The following is an 18,299-nucleotide window of genomic DNA, read 5'->3' on the forward strand; positions in this document are numbered from 1 at the left end:
CCTGACCTGATTCTCTTTAGTTTGCAGCAACATTCTTTTTCCAGAGTTATTCAATGGAAGACTAAAATGCAAATTGCATAAAGTTTCTGTTATTTATTGTGTGACCATGTGTATGTAAAAATGCTGAGCTCCATTAAAATTATGACCCTGTACTGATTGCAACATAAACATGGGTTTTGCCGATGTGTAAATTAGAAAAATACCAATATTTACTTTTCAGTGACCTCTGCCTCTCTTTCACAATACCAGGTTATAGTCCAACAGGTTTATTTGGAAGTACAAGCTTTCGGAACGCTGCTCCTTCATCAGGTAGCTGGTGGGGTAGGATCATAGGACACAGAACTTACAGTAAAAGATCAAAGCATCATACAACTGACGCAGTCTATTGAACAAACCTAGATTGCTATTAAACATTCAATCACTTAGAACGGGTTGCAAGTTTCGATTCATTAATATGTGAATCACAGAACTTCTTTCAAGTCACTCTATGAACCTGTCATAGACGGTTCAAAAAAAGGTGACATCTTAGCTCAGACATTACATTACAGGTGTGACCTTAGAGTCTGTCTGTACACCAGCCTTGAGTCAGACAGGTTGTATTTCCAAAGTAGAAATTTATAAAATGTCACATAGACTGACTGCCTAAAGACTGGGTGCTTTTTTTGAACAAAATAGAATATATCTGCAAATACAAGTTTGCAGATTTGTATTTGCTGATGCATTCTATTTTATTCAAAAAGGATCATTTATCTGCATACTTTATTTTTAGTCAAAGGTGGACGAAATTTCAGAATACTTTTTTGTAAGTTTTATACCAATTTAAAAGAATTGTTTTAGATGGTAATATTATATTCCACCTGGCTGGGGTTGTCCATGATAATCACTCAAACGAGATAGATTCAGAACACATGTAGCAACTCAAAAATGAGGATCCATGAGGCGTTCCAGGTCATTAGCATGAACAGAATTATATTCGATCACAATCTCTAACCACACTGCCCAACGTATACCCACTCTATTATTAACTTCAAGCCAGGATTCAATGAGAGTGCAGAACCTATGCCTGGTGTAGTACGGCCATAATTAAAAAGAGGACATCATCCTGGTGAAACCACAACTACTTTTTTCCCAGCAGTAGAAGCAGTTTGCAATAGAAAGGGCTAAGTAATCCCACAACCAATGGATTAGATCAAAGCTATGTAGTCTAGCCACATCCTGTGGTGAATGTATGGGGACAGTTTAAAAAGTGACTGGAGAGGGAGGCTCCATAAGTATCCCAATTCTCAATGATGGGGGAGCTCAATAGATAAATGCAAAAGATAAGGTTGCATTGCTTGCAAATATGTTCAGATAGAAATGTCAAATGGATGATCTATGTCAACCTGTTGTGTTCTCAGCATCAGATGCTGCCTGAACTGCTGTGCTCTTCCAGCACCACTAATCCAGAATCAGAAATGATAGCCTAGCTAATTTGATTGTCTCCATGTAATATCAATAAACAGTGGATATGGCAAAGGCAATGGGCCTTTACAACATTCCAGCAAGATTATTGAAGTCTTGTGCTCCAGAACAACCCATATCCCTAACCACGTTGTTTCAGTAAAGCTACAATCCAGGCTTCAACCTGACGATGTATAAAAAACTGTCCAAGTTTACCCTCTGCACAAAACACAGTTCTAATCCAATCCTCCAACCACTATCTCATCAGTTTACTCTTGATCATATGCAACTCGATGGAAGATTTCATAGACAGTTCAATCAAGCAGCATTTACATTGCAAAAATCTGGTCACTTAATGATGAAATTTAAAGAGAATGGAATCATTTTAAGGTAAATGTCATAAAGGACAATAATTTCAAAACTGTTCAGGTAGCTTCAGAAGCTTTGCAAACTCAATTACAGATTTTATCGAAAGTTAAGAAGAAGAGTCCAAGAAGTGACAGACAACAATAAAGGAAAGCAAAACCAAGAAATAGGAATGAGTCTGCAGATTAAGCTTCAACTGTCAGCCTCTTTGATGGCTGCTAATGCATAGAAGAGTAAAGTAATTATTGGAATGCGAGCAATTTATTTTTGTGATTCCCTTATGAATGCAAACTCCTAAAGACAAGTTCCACTTTCACAATACTGTCTTATTACTGTTTCATTAGTGTCACTGGATACACCAGTCCTGTGCCCATGGTAAACAGTGTTCTTGAAGAAGCTGGCTACTTTGCATTTGGTATTCTACTGACGTTCCTGTGGTGGCAATATTCCACAGTCATTGCAGGCTTTAACTAGCTTTAGTGCACTGCCTTTTACGATAGCTAGGCAGTAAAATGGAAAGTATGATTTTCTTTGATTGGGCTATTGAAGGGTTTTTGCCCAAAATGTTGATTTTCCTGCTCCTTGGATGCTGCCTGACTTGCTGTGCTCTTCCAGCACCACACTCTCGACTTTAATCTTCAGCATCTGCAGTCCTCACTTTCGCCTAGTCAAAAAGGAAGGTCCAGCATGTGGTTCATCAGAAATCTCTAATTTAGTGGGTTCATTTGATCTTTTGCCTCAATTTCTGTCAGAAGGGAAAGTCTATGCATGCATCAAGTGTCAAAACATCGCTGCATGGTCAGCTATACTTGCATCTAGTGGTGAGTGGGTCACAGTTTGGGGTCAGAAAAAGTTTAGCTTTCCTCTAACAAGCACTGCATATCAGGGGACACAGCAACAGCAGTAGTACATTTAGCCAGCCCATTCAGTGAGGTCATGGGTAATTACTTTCCCATTGGTGCCAACAAACTACTATCCCATCTATGAATGTCCTTCCCTCACCAAAATCCTTAAATTTGCTGTTGCCTCCCATGCTTTTGCTTATTTTCTCCAGAACCCCATGTTTAAATCCCTCCAATTACAGTGTTTGCTCTTTACTGATCCAAGTCAGGGGTCTTGCCCACTGTCTTTGACTCGCTCCTTCATCAGTTTCCCACACCCAATTGTCTTACTTCTCCTGATTTTGGTAGTTAATGTATCAGACTAGGTCCATAGTCTTTGCCCAGCTTTCTTTCAGCCCTTACAACTGGTATTTTAAACTGTCAAATGAAATTTTTGAAGAAAATATAATTTTTGTCTATGTTATATAGAAATCACATTCTGGCCAATTTGTGCTGGGAGTGGCACAGGAAGGAAATGATATTTGTCCCAGTGCAGTATCTACTGATCTTAGGTTAAAACCTGGTGTGGGAAGTGAAATAAATGACCAGGAAAACGGCAATTAAAGAGACCACTGAATGACAATGAAAGGGGAAGTTAGTGATAATAAAAGGGAGTGGATACAAGACAGAATCTATAAACAACACTTTCTCAGAGTCCAGATTTGTGATGGAGAATGAAAGGAAATGTCAATATGAACTGTGGGATCAAAAATGCCAGCATACTCTCGTGTTGTCTGAAGAGTGCCTGTTTGAACAAGACAAGTGGAAGCCGATGGTTTGATTATGTTCGAGTGAGAAAATTTACCAAGTTAAATTAAGGGAGACCTGGCAAAAAGAGTTGTCTTAGTGTGCATTTACACAGTGGTGCAGTAGAAAATTAATTATGGAAGAAATTACTTCTAGGTACGTGCAGATTCGCTTGTTATGAAGGAACATACTAGTTTGAAAAAAGGCCAAGGTTCTAATCCACTTTTACCTAGCAGCTGGTTAGCTCAGCTAGCTGGATGACTAATGTGTAATGCAAGCAGTGTGGGTTCAGTTCCGGCACTGGCTGAAGTTACTGTGAAGGGCTGTCCTTCTCAACTTCTTCCCTCACCCAAGGTGTGGTGAGCCTCCAGTTAAACCATTACCAGTTGTCTCTCAGCCCTGTGGTCTGATAAGACAGCAGTGATTTTACCTTGATCATTTTCTCACTGAAGCAATGTTTCCATTGGCTCATTTTAAAAATCTAAATATATTTTACTTTTTTTTAACTTGACAGGCTTTTGAAGTATTGTTACTTGTTGTAATGTAAGAAATTTGACAGCTAATTCACAAACAGCAAGCTCTCACAAACAGCAATCAGATACATTTGAGATTGAGAGGATTCTATCTGTTAACTTTATTCCTCTCTCCATGGATTCTGCGATCTATGCCATGTTTCTCGCATTTTCTGATTGTATTTTATTTTCTTGCATCCATAATATTTTATTGTTGTGCTCTCAATCATTCAAATTTGAAGTAGTGATATAAAAGTGAGAATAAGTAACAGTAGAATAAACATTGTACAAAAAATTTAACAATCCGAAATAATAGCATAAAATGCTGGAACAACTCACCAGGCAGCAATGAAGAATCCCATTTCAGGTCTGATATAAGGTCATTGACTCTATATTTTCTCTGTAGATCTTTCCTGACCTTTTGAGCTTTTCTAGCATTTTCTATTTTATTTCAGAATAAACAGTGTCTCTAACCTCAGCATAAGTGTACATAGATTTATTAAAAGTAATAATTGCAGTTAATCAATTCCTTGCAAAGAAAGTAATAAAATGATAAACCCATTAAAAACAGTTTCTTTCATGATAGCTTTCCATAAATTCTTTTTGTCTCTTAGCAACTCCCTGTCCAACCCCATGTCTAGTCCTCCTCATGATAACCTCAAAAGAATTGATGCATGGACTTTTCCTTTTGTACTTTGCCCTCCACCACCTCCCCCCCACCAACATTTCATCCATTACTCCCTTTCATCTCCCCATCTTACCTCCCTCTGCACTTGCTTAAAATATGTTGCATCTCTTTTACCAGTTCTGATGAAACATTAACTGTTCCTTTCTCTACAGATGCTGCCTGACCTGATGAGTGTTGTCAAGCATTTTCAGTTTTGTTTTGATGATGAATCAATATGACCTTTGAATACAGGGCAGGAAATTCCAAATGCATCTTCCAATGTGAAATAAATTTGCCAAGCCAAAACCTAAAGTAGAAAAGCGTTGGAGCTCCCAATGAATATCACAGGAATGCAAATGATATTCACCTAATAGGAATCCAAAAATGTGCAGATTAAGTGGATTGGCTATGCTGAAATGCCCATAGTGTCCAGGGATGTACAAGCTAGGTGGATTAGCCATGGGAAAAATTGAGTTATGGGGATAGGGTAGGGGGCCGAGGCTGGATGGGATGCTATTTGCATGGTTGGAATTTTCACGATGGGCCGAATGGCCTCTTTCCACATTGGAAATATTCAATGACTCTATTCTATGATTTGGAAAAAAACCTGTTACTTGTATTAGTGAGTTTTTAAGAAAACTTGTAGCTCAGGTTGAGCTTCTGGATGTAGGTTTGCTCACTGAGCTGGAAGATTCATTTCCAGATGTTTCGTTACCCTACTAGGTAACATCTTCAGTAGGCCTCCGGGTAAAGCACTGCTAATGATTCCTACTTTCTATTTATATGTTTGGGTTTCTTTGTGGTGATGTCATTTCCTGTTCTTTTTCTCAGGGAGTAGTAAATGGGATCCAAGTAAATGTGTTTGTTGATAGAATTTCAATTGGAATGCCATGCTTCTAGGAGTTCTCATGTATGTCTCTGTTTGGCTTGTTCTCGGATGGATGTGTTGTCCCAGTTGAAGTGTTGGTCTTTCTTACCTGTATGTAATGATATGAATGTGAGAGGGTCATATCACTTTGTGGGTAGTTGATGTTCATTCAGAGACCCAAACACATAAATAGAAAGCAGGAATCATCAGCAGTACTTCATCTAAAGGCCAACTGAAGATGTCACCTAGTAGTGTGATGAAACATCTGGAAATGAACCTTCCAGCTCAGCAAGCAAATCTACAATTGCAACATTTAAAAGGCATCTGGCTAGGTAAATGAATAGGAAGGGTTGAGAAGGATATGGGCCAAATTTTGGCAAATGGGACGAGATTAGTTTAGAATATCTGGTCAGCATAGGCGAGTTAGACTGAAGTGTCTCTTTCCATACTGTACATCTGTATGACTCTAAGACTAGGCGGAGGAATTTGCAGCCAAATTCAGCTAGAAATGCCAACTGGATGAGGTCCCCAACATCACATATACCAGGCTTTAGCCACTTCAATTCCTTCCACATCATATTAAGAAATGGCTGAGTGGACTGCTCGAGGGGCCAAACATCTTACTTGTGTTCCTATTATGGTTTTATGATCTTAATATCCAGATTATAGGAGCCTGCTTGATTAACATCCCAGTGATGTCTAAATACTGTACCACATATGCCCAGTGTCTGCAATGTGTATTGCCTGTAACATTCTTTAGGCAAACCTGGTTTCCCAGCATTCCCACCTTTCCATGCAGAGGCAAAGGGCAGAAGATATGTAGAAGCATCACCAGCTGGAATTTATAATCTTGACTTGCAACTATATTGCATTTGGTTGGATCAAATTCAGGAACTTGCTCCCTAAGAGGGCTGTGGGTGGCTTGTAGAGGTTCAAAAGTGTAACTCATCACCACCACCTTCTCAAGGGCAGTGAGGATGGGTAATAATTACTGGACTTGCAGATAATGCTCTCATTCCATGAGCAAATGGGAAATAAAATCAAAAAGCACTTAACTTTTTTCCTAAAATCTTTAATGCTAGAGAGGCGATAATGGGATATTCAGTTCTTTGCAAATTATTAAAAATCAAATGGTAGTACATTAGGTTGCTCAATGATTTTACACACTTGGCTCTTTAAAGTTTCAATCATCGACTATTTTGTGGATTTACTGCATAATTTTGAAATGAAGGTGCTTTTACACAGTGCATCATCACATCTCCTGGAAATATTCTGATATGAAGCACAAAACACAAATTACTCTAAAGTGCAATAATTAATATTATGGGGAAATGCCTATCATGTCAAACAGAGCAAGATCCCACAGTTATTAATGGGATGAATTAATCCATTCTGAGGATTGATCAAGAAAGATACATTGGCTAACTAATTAGAATTCCCCACTCTTTTTCAAGTAGTCCAGTGGATTCATTAACAGATGCCTAAGCAGGAAATAATTTATCGTCTATGGAGTTACTTCTGAGAATCCAGCACTTTCATAGTGCAGCATTAAGTCAACAACACATTCAAGCCATGGAGTATGCCTTTAAAGATACAATTGCATGTTCATAAAAAACATTGTTATTAGGTAAATTAAGCTGAGACAATATAAGATAGTAACTCTGAGGTAAACTCATTACCATTGCTACATTTCTATTTTCTTTGGCATAAGCAGCTTTCTACAGCATAGTTGTTGTTAATATTGCATTCAATATCATACAGGGTACAATAACTAAATGTATTATTAATTCTGTTGCCTTCGATAATAACTAATAATCTGTGTCTCATGGTAAAATCTAAAGAGCAGAAGGCTAAAAATATTTAAAAGGTGACAGTGGACAGAAATGTTGATTTGAAAATGATTATTAAATACAAATGTATCAAGTATTGGTATTGAATTTAGACCACAAAACATGACTCTGAGTGTAATTTTCTCCTTGAAGAATTGTTTACACCAGAGTCTCCTTAAAAGTAGATTTTGAATCATTTATTCAGAATAATACATTTCACATTTTGTATAGGTTAATATGGCTACACCCTCTAGATTGTATTCTAATTGAACATTGTATACTTTCATTTTTTGAATTAATTTAGGCTAAATGCATTGATTTAGGCAAACCAAGGTCTGAAAAACTGAAATCTTTTGTAGTGAATCAATGATTGAAAAAAGTCGTTTAAAACTATGCAGTAACAATCTGGGAATGTATACAAAGAGCACTCAGTCTAGTCTGTGTCAAATACCAAACACTTTATTTTATAACTGATATATATTCAGGTCTTTACAATATATACATATTGCACATGTTAGCTGGAATGTTTATAAACCGTAATGTACAGTGACTAATGACAATAGCTTGTATAGATCTGTATAAATGACACTCCACTGTGTTAGAGAAAAGATAATTGGTCACAAACTTTTTTTCAGCTCAGAGAATGTAAACCATAACCAATGATGTACTAACCTAACAGTGTAGTTGTAAAATATTATGCTTTGTAAAGACGAAGGCAAGAAAAAATGTCATGCAAACCATAACTTATCCCTTGGAGTAGAGGGTGACCCCAAGCATTCTATTATAACAATATTTTGCTGTGTTATGGCACAGCAAATGGTTTTAAACTGCATAAGCATTACATATGACAAGTAAAGATAACCAGCATTCTGAAGCATGAAAAAAATTCCTACAGTAAATTTAGGATACATTAGCCTTGTCTTGAACAGTATCTGAGTGTCTCAATGTTTAATACAAAATAATGCTCCAAACATGAACAAGAAAGCATTTGTGCAATTTTTGGCAGCATTATGCAGGAAAACAGTGAAGTGTTGTTATTTTCTTAAATGTTCAGCCTTTGTAACATTGGCAGTTATTTATACTAATGTACAGAATTACAGAAATAATGTTGACAACATACAAAATGCACATTAATGAGTTCATGGAGGTAATCGATCAGTTTGCAAAAATAAATCTTTGTTCACAATGGAATATGTTATAAAGGTACTGAGATCAATGTGTTTCCCTGTTGTTTTCCAAGGCACTTTTCTTGGTTCTGGGGATATCTTAATGTTGATACCTGTAAAACAAGATTATCGCATTTTGTTAATTAATTTAGAATCATAGAATGCCTACAATTCAGAAAGAGACCTTTTGGCCTACCGAGTCCTGCACCGACCCTTCTAAAAGCGACCCACACAGACACAGCTCCCCGTTCTAACCCCACATTTAGTATGGCCAATCCATCCAGCCTGCATATCTTCAGACAGTGAGAGGAAACTGGAGCACCCGGTGAAAACCCACACTTGAATGGGGAGAATTCGCAAATTCCACACATTCACCCAAGGCTGCTGAAATTGAACCAGGGTCCATGGTGCTGAGAGGCAGAAGTAACCACTGAGTCACCAGACTTTTTTTCAGCGATTTTAATTTTAAAAGGTGGAGTGGGTACTTCATAAGTTGTTAAAAACTGCTGCTTATTTATCCATGGAACTCAATAATTTCATTTATGACTTCATTTTACAAGTTAGTTGATGACTGTAATTGTTCCAAACTGCCATTTGGGTTGTGAAAATGATGGCAAATTTTGGCACTTTTTACCATTATTGAGAAACTGCACATGTGCCACAGGTAATTTATTTTGCCGTTTACAAATATTTCATGCTAGGGTCATTTCCATAGAAGAGAGTGCACCTTTACATTGCTCAACTGTGTGGTTGTTGAAGAATGCAGGTGCTGGAAAGGCACAGCCAGTTAGGCAGCATCTGAGCAGCAGGAGAGTCAATGTTTCAGGCATGAGCCCTTCCTGATGAAGGTGCTTATGCCCAAAACATCTATTCTCCTGCTCCTTTGGATGCTGCCTGACTGGCTGTACCTTTCCAGCACCACACTCTTCCACTCTCAGATCTCCAGCATCTGCAGTCCTCACTTTTTCCTCGAGTGTGTGTGGTTACATTACAATGGTGCATGGCTGGTTAAAAGTTTGCCCATGGGTCATAAACTTAGCAGTTCAGTGCTCTACACCAGGAGTGTGGTATATTGTTTCAGTCCATCTGTTGCAGCTGTTTAGTAACAGTAGTTGGTTAAACGCTACATTTATAGGTAAACCATCAGTTTGAGTTCCTAATTTGTTGGCATCTCAACAAGCTTAGCAAACCTAATTCAATTGTATCATCCACACATGGCAGTGATAAATGGCAAGTTAACAAAAAAACAAATTCCTATTTGTTGCAGTTTTATCACCCTTCCACCAAATTGGTGAAGGAAGGAATATCACAAAATCTTAGAATATTTTTTTTAAATCACTGTTAGAACGTCGTTTGTGTCCGTGATGATTAGTAATGCGGAATTCACCAAGGATCGCCACAAGTGGAATTTCAACTCTGCACTGCAATTGAAAAATTATATCCTCACTCTGTTGTAAAGCTGAATGAATGCAAAGAATGATTAATCAATAATGAAATGAACTTATTGTTTCCTAACTTAATATGCACTACGTAGAACACTATAGCCATCTGAATTTCTGTATGTTCCTCAATCCGACTTCACGTTTGTCCGCATGAGAATCTTCATTGAGGTACAGGAGCCAGGAAGATGCCAGAATTAAGTAAGTCATGTACCTGATGCTTTTTTGTTCAATTGTAGATGATGATTACTGCCTTTTTCTTGCCGGGATACATGTATTTTAGATATCTTACTATTTTTTAAATCCTAACCCAGGCATTTGTACAATCAATGACGTTGTGGGTGTCGCTGATGAGCGAGGCGTGGAAGTTCAGCGTTCAGTCGATTGCATATTAATTAGCCAGGGCTGGCTTTTCTACTTTCACGTTGCGTGGGCCGACCTATTGATTATAAAGCTTTGTAAAATGATGTGTGCACCAGTTGCTGCCATCTCTCTGAAGTCGTAGCCATGGCAATTAGTACTGCCTTGTGTAGCGCAATGAAACATCAAGATGGCAGAACATTGCCAACGGGCCTTTAATACTGAAACGAATTGCATCTTGAGTCTGATCTCATGTGGTTGCGGTTCAGTTATTTGGGTTAAAACTAGGTTTTTGCCTTGGCACAGCTTTTGCTCATACCGTCCGATTATCCAGTAGCTTTCAAATATTTGCAGCGTAATGCCTGCATCGCTCTGTGGTACATTAGAATATAGCTCTGTGGGCCAAATACTAGTTGAACGGAAGGCGGGTTTTACTGGTACCGATATGATATCTGTCAGGGAGGAATAAATGCATGTATTCCAATCGATTTTGGCCGAAAGACAACCCTCCGCTTGGAGGGGATAATCCGCATGTGAAAGCATTTTGGTTTTGAAATGTATTCACTAAGGGAAAGATCTTTCCAAACTGCCACACAGACACCCCCCCCCACCATCACCCCGGAATGTCCAAGTTAAGATTTCAGAATGTCACCCAGCCAAGCTGTTCACATATCACAGGACAGCAGTCAGTCAGCAACTTTGAGAAAGTGAGGACTGCAGATGCTGGAGATCAGAGCTTAAAAATGTGTTGCTGGAAAAGCGCAGCAGGTCAGGCAGCATCAAAGGAGCAGGAGAATCGACGTTTCGGGCATAAACCCTTCTTTCAGCAACACTTACCAGTTGTAATCGCATTTAGCCTTTAGCGCACATCGGACTGACTGCCAATCTTGTGAGAAGTCTGGCACATCTTTTATAATCTACGAGAAGAGAAAGACACAGAAATTATTTGGAGGAGCCGGTGTTGGACTGGGGTGGACAAAGTTAAAAATCAAGATACAGAAAAAGACACTCACTGCCCTTCACGGAGATTTATTTTTAGGAGATAGTATCTCCCATGGCGGTGGGGGGGGGGGGGGGGGTGGAGTATGTAAAGTTGTGTCGTCAAATAGCTTTCTCTCATTCTCAGAGACATATAGGATTTGTCTATATTGTTATTGACACATTCCTGCCATATGGACTTCCTGAGGCTTCCCACGAATCGAGAGATGTAAATAAACAGATGGGTCAATTCTATTTTTATAACCGGCCCTTGTCAAGTGTCTGCCTCCTTTGTATTTTGCATTCGAGAAACAATACACTTTCGCAAACGAGTCTTGCAATTTTCATTTCCACGAGAATCATTTTTTAAAAAATCTATAAGTTATTGAAAAATGCCGGCTTTTAGAATGATGTTAAATGTGATTGAGTTGCACGCGTGATGTGCGGAAAACTGGCCCTTAACATTTCCTCGCTTGTATCTCGGCACACCCTGATCGAATCAAACACGCCCCTGCTATTCCGATAGACACTGGGGATATGGTTTGCACTGAGTCCCATGGGGAATGATCTTGGCAACAGGTCTCCGCCGACAAAAGCGGGAGAAGGCGAGACTCTGTTATGATAAAGAGCTTCCCATATCCCACCACGAACGTGCTGAAGTTTCAGCGATCCAGGCAGTGACTGGCAAACTGAAATTCGTTTGGATGATCGCGACCTGATTTGTCACACCCCCACTTGAAACTGCTGACCACTCGGCACAGAGTCACTTCGTTAAGAATGGAGTTGTCCCCACAATGTTCCATCTGTCCCTGTCTCTCTCTCTCTCTCTCCCACCCACCCTCCTGTCCAGTGGGACGGCCGTCAATGTGCTGACTGGGAGCGGCTCTGAACACCATGCACTGAGTTTACGTTGCCACATTCTCCGCCGAAACCGGTACAAACCGTCCTTCCCCGCTCGACTAACACATCTGTACAGCTCAACTGAAAGCGGCCGAGCCTTGAAGTGACCGTGACATTAGACTAAGAAGCCCACGGTTTGAAAAGTCCTTCAGAGTGAAACTACACCTCCCCCCGGAGATACTGCCTGACCTACTGTGGGGGCAACTATTTATCCTTTCTTTCACGTTTCAGATATCCAGCAGCGCAATATTTAAACCAAAAAAGAAACCTTTAGACTTATGACTAAAGCAATCGCTTTCCCTGGAGGGGGGGATGGGAGGGGGGGGGGGTGGTGTTAACACTTACATGCTGGTATGGTACAGTCCCTGGTGTTGTGGTACAGCCGATGGAAATGTTTGCTACACTTGGGGCTGAAGTAAAGTGGACCTGGGGAAAAAGTCAGTGACTGTTACAAACCTGTCGATCCGCACCAGACACAAGAACATACACACACACACACACACACACACAGCCGCACTCAAAGAGCCGCGTTTACCTGTTAAATGTTTCAAAAACTTGTCTTTCATCTTCCTCAGATCTCTGGGCACGATTTCTGTTGGGAAAATCAGATAGAGGTTTCAAGGCAGGGCTGAGATACCGTTGAGTTGATGAATTTGCTAAATCTGGCCATTCCTGTTACAATGGGGACTTAGGGTGTTTAGATAATTTTTTTTGGAGATGTGTGCTGCGAGGGACGGTTCCGGACAGGCAACTTCATAAATGATTGGTTCGGTTGAGCAAAGGAGCAGTCCTGCAAAAAAAAAGTAGCGAAAAGACAGCGTTTCCCGAGTGTGCTAATGTTTCAGGGGTTGTTCAGGGCAGCCCGAAGTTCATGGACAATTCAGGACAATGCTGTCGAGTCAGGACTGACGGGGAAATCACTGGGCAGCCTTGAAGTCCCGTAACACTGGACAGGAGAGGGAGGGAGCATTCCTCTGTAACTCCTAACCTGATAAACATATTTCAAACTCGTGACATACTGAAAGAATTAGGATTATGAGTGGTGTGGAGGGGCCGGTGTTGGGCTGGGGTGGACAAAGTTTTTTTAAAAACTCACACAACACCAGGTTCATGCTTCCAAATAAACCCTTTGGACTATAACATGGTATGTAATTTTTAACGAGGATTATGAATGGCGAACGTAAAGCGTTTGCCCGTCACTTGGGAGCACACAAACAGCGGCCACTCTCCCGCGGGACTCTAGAGTAGCAGACGGTCAATGTCCTCATGTCACCCCTTCCTGGTTGTTGTCCATTCATAAACTCTGTCTAACAGCGTTTGGAAATTGGAGGTGGGGTGGGGATTATACCCTCTTAGGTTTAGTGTTGCTCCTTTACTGGAAGAAGCCAGCTTTCGCCTTGCAACCTCACATCCACGGCTTCCCCCGCCCCCTCGGCCCACCGACACCTTCCTTACTTTCTCGACCAGAGAGCACAACAGGTCAGCGAGCAGATCTTCCGCGGCCCCAAGGGGACGTTCACCGCTCCGATCGCCCCCTCCCTCCTCCCAGATCTTCACAGCCCAGAACCTCTGGTTTCAACTCGGTCAAAGGAAATAAAATGAATGACCGTCCAATATACCTGGCTCCTCACTCAGTAAGGTGGACCCCCGGCCAGGTGGATTAACAAGTAGCGAGGAAACAGTAGCCCCACTTACCAACTCTCTCCTCCTTACGGTACACCTCATTGTCAGGCAATTCCCAGGAATCAAGCGTATAATCGACACGTTGTGGAAAGTAGTCGACCTCATTGGTTTCCTCTTCCCGGTGTTTTTGTAAATGATTTATGATTTCCAATATTAAGTTAAAGAGGGTTTTGTTCTCCCCTAACTCTGTGAGATCTGTCCTCTCTTTGCAATATCCAGCTGTGCTAATGAGAAGTATCAGTCCAAAGAATAGCGGTGACCTCGGGCTGTTCATTTCTGATGTTGGGATCAGGTTAAAGCCTCCCAGCTGCGACTCCGTGGCTCTAGCAGAGAGAAGACACCGACATGATGATCTTTAACAGTTACAGCCGCACGCATATACCAAGCCACTCAAACTGCACACTTCACCCTCATCAGCCCTAACCACTTCACTGCTTCTTACGGGTCTGAACATTTAAACTCTTTTGTGTTTTAAGATTCACACTAAGTGGTTTGTCGTTTAATTTTTAGCAGTAAATTCCTTTAAAAATCCTCATTTGATAAAAGTTGCAAAACTGCATGCAATTCTGCAGTTGTTTTGCTACTTTGCAAAGGATGTCTAGTTACTCCAAAATAAAACCAGCATCCGGTATGTCCTGCCTTGCTTGACTGGAGCAAGACTTCTTGTTCTTAAAGTAGCATCTATATAATCTAGATCTGAATTGCGAATCTAAATCAAAAAATCATTTCATGCATTTACCTTCAAAATATATCCTGCCCCCTCTCTTTGCAAGCGGTGTCGTTTTTGTTTTCCTGAAACTTGCTCACAGAATAAATAATTTCTCCCGGTGTGCACTTTATTCCATAAACTACACCATTTCTGCAGTGCCTCCCAGCGCAGGCCCTTATATAGTATACGATGCATGTGGTAGTTCAATATGATATTATCGACTTGAGGTGGGTGGTAAACAATAAAAGTCCACTTGGCAACCTTTGTTCGGTAACTTTCGTTAGATCTTTCCCAGCCTTTTACTGTCTATTCGCAGACGTAATCGGTCCCACCGGATTACCCCGGCGTGTCTTTAATTGGAAACGTGTTAACGCGATTTGAAAAATTCATCCTTCCCGATCAAGCACTCCTTGAATTGCATTATGTTCGTCAGCCCGGATGATGATGAGACCGTCACTGACTGACAACGCTGCGTGGATACCAGGAACTTCTTTTCCATCCCTTTTTCCCTTCTCTCGGCCAGGAACCGGTAACTGCTATTATATTCCAGGCCCTTGCAGTTTATTTGATGATTTTCAGGATACGATTTCTGATAAACACGTTTATTTCTCCAATCTAATTTTCGACGTGACAAATTATTGGAAACGCCGTGATAAGGATAAGTTAAAGTCGGCGGGAAGTATATATTTATATAGAAAACACTGCAGTTAAACACGGCTATTTAAAGGTACAACGATGCCGGTATTAAACCTTTAACGGTCATTTCATGAAATCTGATTTTATTTTCCCTGTCTGTTTAGTCAAAACGTTGTTTATCACTTCAAGTTCAAATACATATCAAAGTGTGTGCGCGGGACTGGTGTGATCAAGAGTTGACCAACTTTATACGAAATGGTGATTCTGATTATTTAAATTAACTTCTTTTTTATTGTAACTTTACAAAAAAGCCCCCTTCCCCTTAAATGCTGTGAATGTCAAATGTCCATAATCGGAGAAAGTGGACAAACAGTCATTTGTAAGGAGAGACAAATTGATGAGAAAACTGACAACAGCGCCGTTCAGCGACGGCCAGGAAACATTCAGGCCACTGCGTCCGACAAACTTGGGAACGACATCCATAGTGCGCTGATGTTGGACATAATTTATTCATGGCAACTTCCGCCGGTACTGATTGACCACGCACAGTTGATCTAATCGTGCCGCTTGCATAATCTATAGAATAACCACTTGCTGTGGAAAATCCCCTTTGAGGGAATATGAGTGTGAAAGGATCCAGACCACAAACACCAAATGCAAATGTTCACTCAAGCTACCCCCTCATGAATGCATGAATTACTAAAGGACAATGTTGATCTTCAACGGGGTTTGAAGGTGATCGGATCTCTGACCTTATGTCACAGTCTACTGTGACTAGCCTACCTCCTCCCACTAGATGCCACTCATTCGCTTGTTACATTCACCACGATTAAAACAGAATTTTCCCCAATTGGTTTTGTGCAGCAAAATCTTCGATGATTCCATAGACAGTTCATTACTTTTGCTGCAAAAATTTTAACAACAATACATAATTATGTAATACATTCACCAAGGCACATAACAGTATATGAGATCAGATAAAAGCTTGATAAAGCTGGTGTATCCTAAAAGGAGGCATGGATGATAGTGAAGTATGTTGAGGGAGCTTAGGGCCAGGGCAACTGAAGGAATGGCCATGGATGGCGGAATTAGGAATGTCCCTTAGGCATTGGGCATGAAAGGGCAGAATTAAAGGAGAGTAGGTATCTTAAAGGGTTGTAGGACTGTCAAAGATTGCAGAGATTGGGAGAGGGTGACATCATGGAGAGGTTTGAAAACAAGGATAAGAATTTTTTTTAAGTCAACATGTTGTTTTGCAGGGAACCAGTCAAAGTCACCAGGTGAAAGGGAAATGAAAGTTGCTGCAAATTGAAATATGGGCAGCTGAATTTTGGTGACTTCATGTTTAAAGAGGGTAGAATGTGGGAAACCAACCAAGACTACAGAAATTTTGAATCAATAAAAGGAATGTAATGTCAAGATAATGTAGAGAGGAGTTGTTGAATCTTTTATCTGAGTGCTCTCAATTCTCCAAAATAAGACTATAACATTGCCAATTTGTTTTTATGGGCCATGGCTTTGCAAAATTCATAAATTTAAAATGTGGGAACTCTGAAATTCAGCATCAAGTTGAAAGTTGACCATTTTATTCTCAGCCAAAACGGTGATTTTGAAAACAAGACAAAAACATTAGAAGTTTTTTCTGCACAGAAGGCTAAAGTCTACTTTGGTGCTTTCTTCAATTAGCTGTTGGGGTTGTAATACCCTAATCATTTAATTTATGTAAGTACATTCCCTATGACCCATGTATAAGATCGTGCTAAGATCCTATGCCTGTGCAACATTTTCAGTTTTCCTATGTTAATATTTTTCATTCAATAATACATTTCAAGCAATGGCCACTGAATTGTGCAGAGAATGACTAATCTAACTATTCTATGTATAGACCCATTGTCTCATGAGTATTCCATCTACCATTGCTTTCCCATGAAATCAATGAATAACTTAACAAAATATATAATTGATAAACTAAATAATTTACTTTTATTTAAGATGGTTGTAATGCATATCCCTTTATAAGTTGTGGAGATATGTTTACAATGTTAGTACAAAGTTTACTATGGAGAACAGATGTTCCAAATAAGTACGGAAATAAAAACTGCAAACATTGACTGACCTTAAATACAGCAACAAAACTCTGGAAATATACAGAAAATTCATTATATTTCAGAACACAGAAAATGTATGACTAACAATAACAACAATGTTTATTTTATGTGACACCTTTAATGTAGAATCACAGAAACATAATCTGGCAAAAATATGAACGCTGAGCCAAAGAATCGGATATTAGAAGGGATGACCTTAAACTTAGCCAAAGAGATATTTAATGCAGGGCCTTAAAGGAGCAGAGAGAAGTTGAGAGACGTTCCAGGATGTAGAGCATAGATGTTTGAAGCACAGCTGCTGATGGTGGTTTGCAGATATGGAGGTTGGAAGATATGGGGGTTGGAAAGCACAACACACTTAAAGAAACACACAATACTAGGTAACACTATCAGTGAGCTTCTGGTGAAGCACTGGTGTTATGCCCCACTTTCTATTTATGTGTTTGGGTTGGTGATACCATTTCCTGTGATGATATAATTTGCTATGTTGGTGAAGTCATTTCCTGTTCTTTTTCTCAGCAAGTGGTAGATGGGATCCAAATCAATGTATTTGTTGATAGAGTTCTGTTTGGAATGCCATGCTTCTAGGAATTCTCTAGAAAAAGAACAGAAAATGACTTCATCAACATGGTGAATGAGATAATCACAGTAAGTGACATCACTGACACATAAATAGAAAACCAGGCATAACACCAGTGCTTCACCAGAGGATCACTAATGATGTTACCTAGTATGGTGATGAAACATCTAAAAATAAACTGCCCAGTTCAGCGAGCAAACATATATCCAGAACCTCAACCTGAGCTACAAATCTTCTCAAAACTCACAAACACATTTTGTAGGTTAATGTTTTGAGTGGGCACTCGTTACCAGAATCTAAGCATGTTGTAGAAGGTGAAATCTCTTATATTAGGGAATCTTGCATTTGTTAGGTTTGCAATGGGCACGGTATAATTCGATATGGTTGAATTTAAAATACAGATGGAGGGTGACATGATAAAATCCAATAC

At 39.9% G+C, this 18,299-nt stretch overlaps 1 protein-coding gene and 1 long non-coding RNA gene across 3 annotated transcripts in view; one reads left to right on the top strand and one right to left on the bottom strand.

Moving 5' to 3' along the window:
* Positions 1-7,547: 7,547 nt before the first annotated feature.
* alkal2a (ALK and LTK ligand 2a) lies at positions 7,548-14,907 on the bottom strand. The gene is made up of 6 exons (XM_072560997.1): positions 14,576-14,907; positions 13,849-14,159; positions 12,689-12,745; positions 12,499-12,579; positions 11,113-11,192; positions 7,548-8,589 (listed from the first exon to the last, which is right to left on the bottom strand). Exons 2-5 carry the CDS (start codon positions 14,108-14,110, stop codon positions 11,128-11,130), a joined length of 465 nt encoding a protein of 154 aa, XP_072417098.1. The 5' UTR covers positions 14,111-14,159; positions 14,576-14,907; the 3' UTR covers positions 7,548-8,589; positions 11,113-11,127.
* A 36-nt stretch (positions 14,908-14,943) lies between these two features.
* Positions 14,944-18,299, top strand: part of LOC140465148 (uncharacterized) — a 55,181-nt gene continuing 51,825 nt past the window's right edge. The window contains exon 1 of one of the 2 annotated variants that reach the window (XR_011955116.1): positions 14,944-15,074. This is a non-coding gene — a long non-coding RNA (uncharacterized lncRNA). Of the gene's footprint in view, positions 15,075-15,185; positions 15,273-18,299 lie in introns of those variants that run through there. The other variant, XR_011955117.1, reaches the window with a different exon arrangement.

This window comes from Chiloscyllium punctatum, chromosome 3 (assembly GCF_047496795.1).
Source record: "Chiloscyllium punctatum isolate Juve2018m chromosome 3, sChiPun1.3, whole genome shotgun sequence".
Taxonomy (NCBI): domain Eukaryota; kingdom Metazoa; phylum Chordata; class Chondrichthyes; order Orectolobiformes; family Hemiscylliidae; genus Chiloscyllium; species Chiloscyllium punctatum.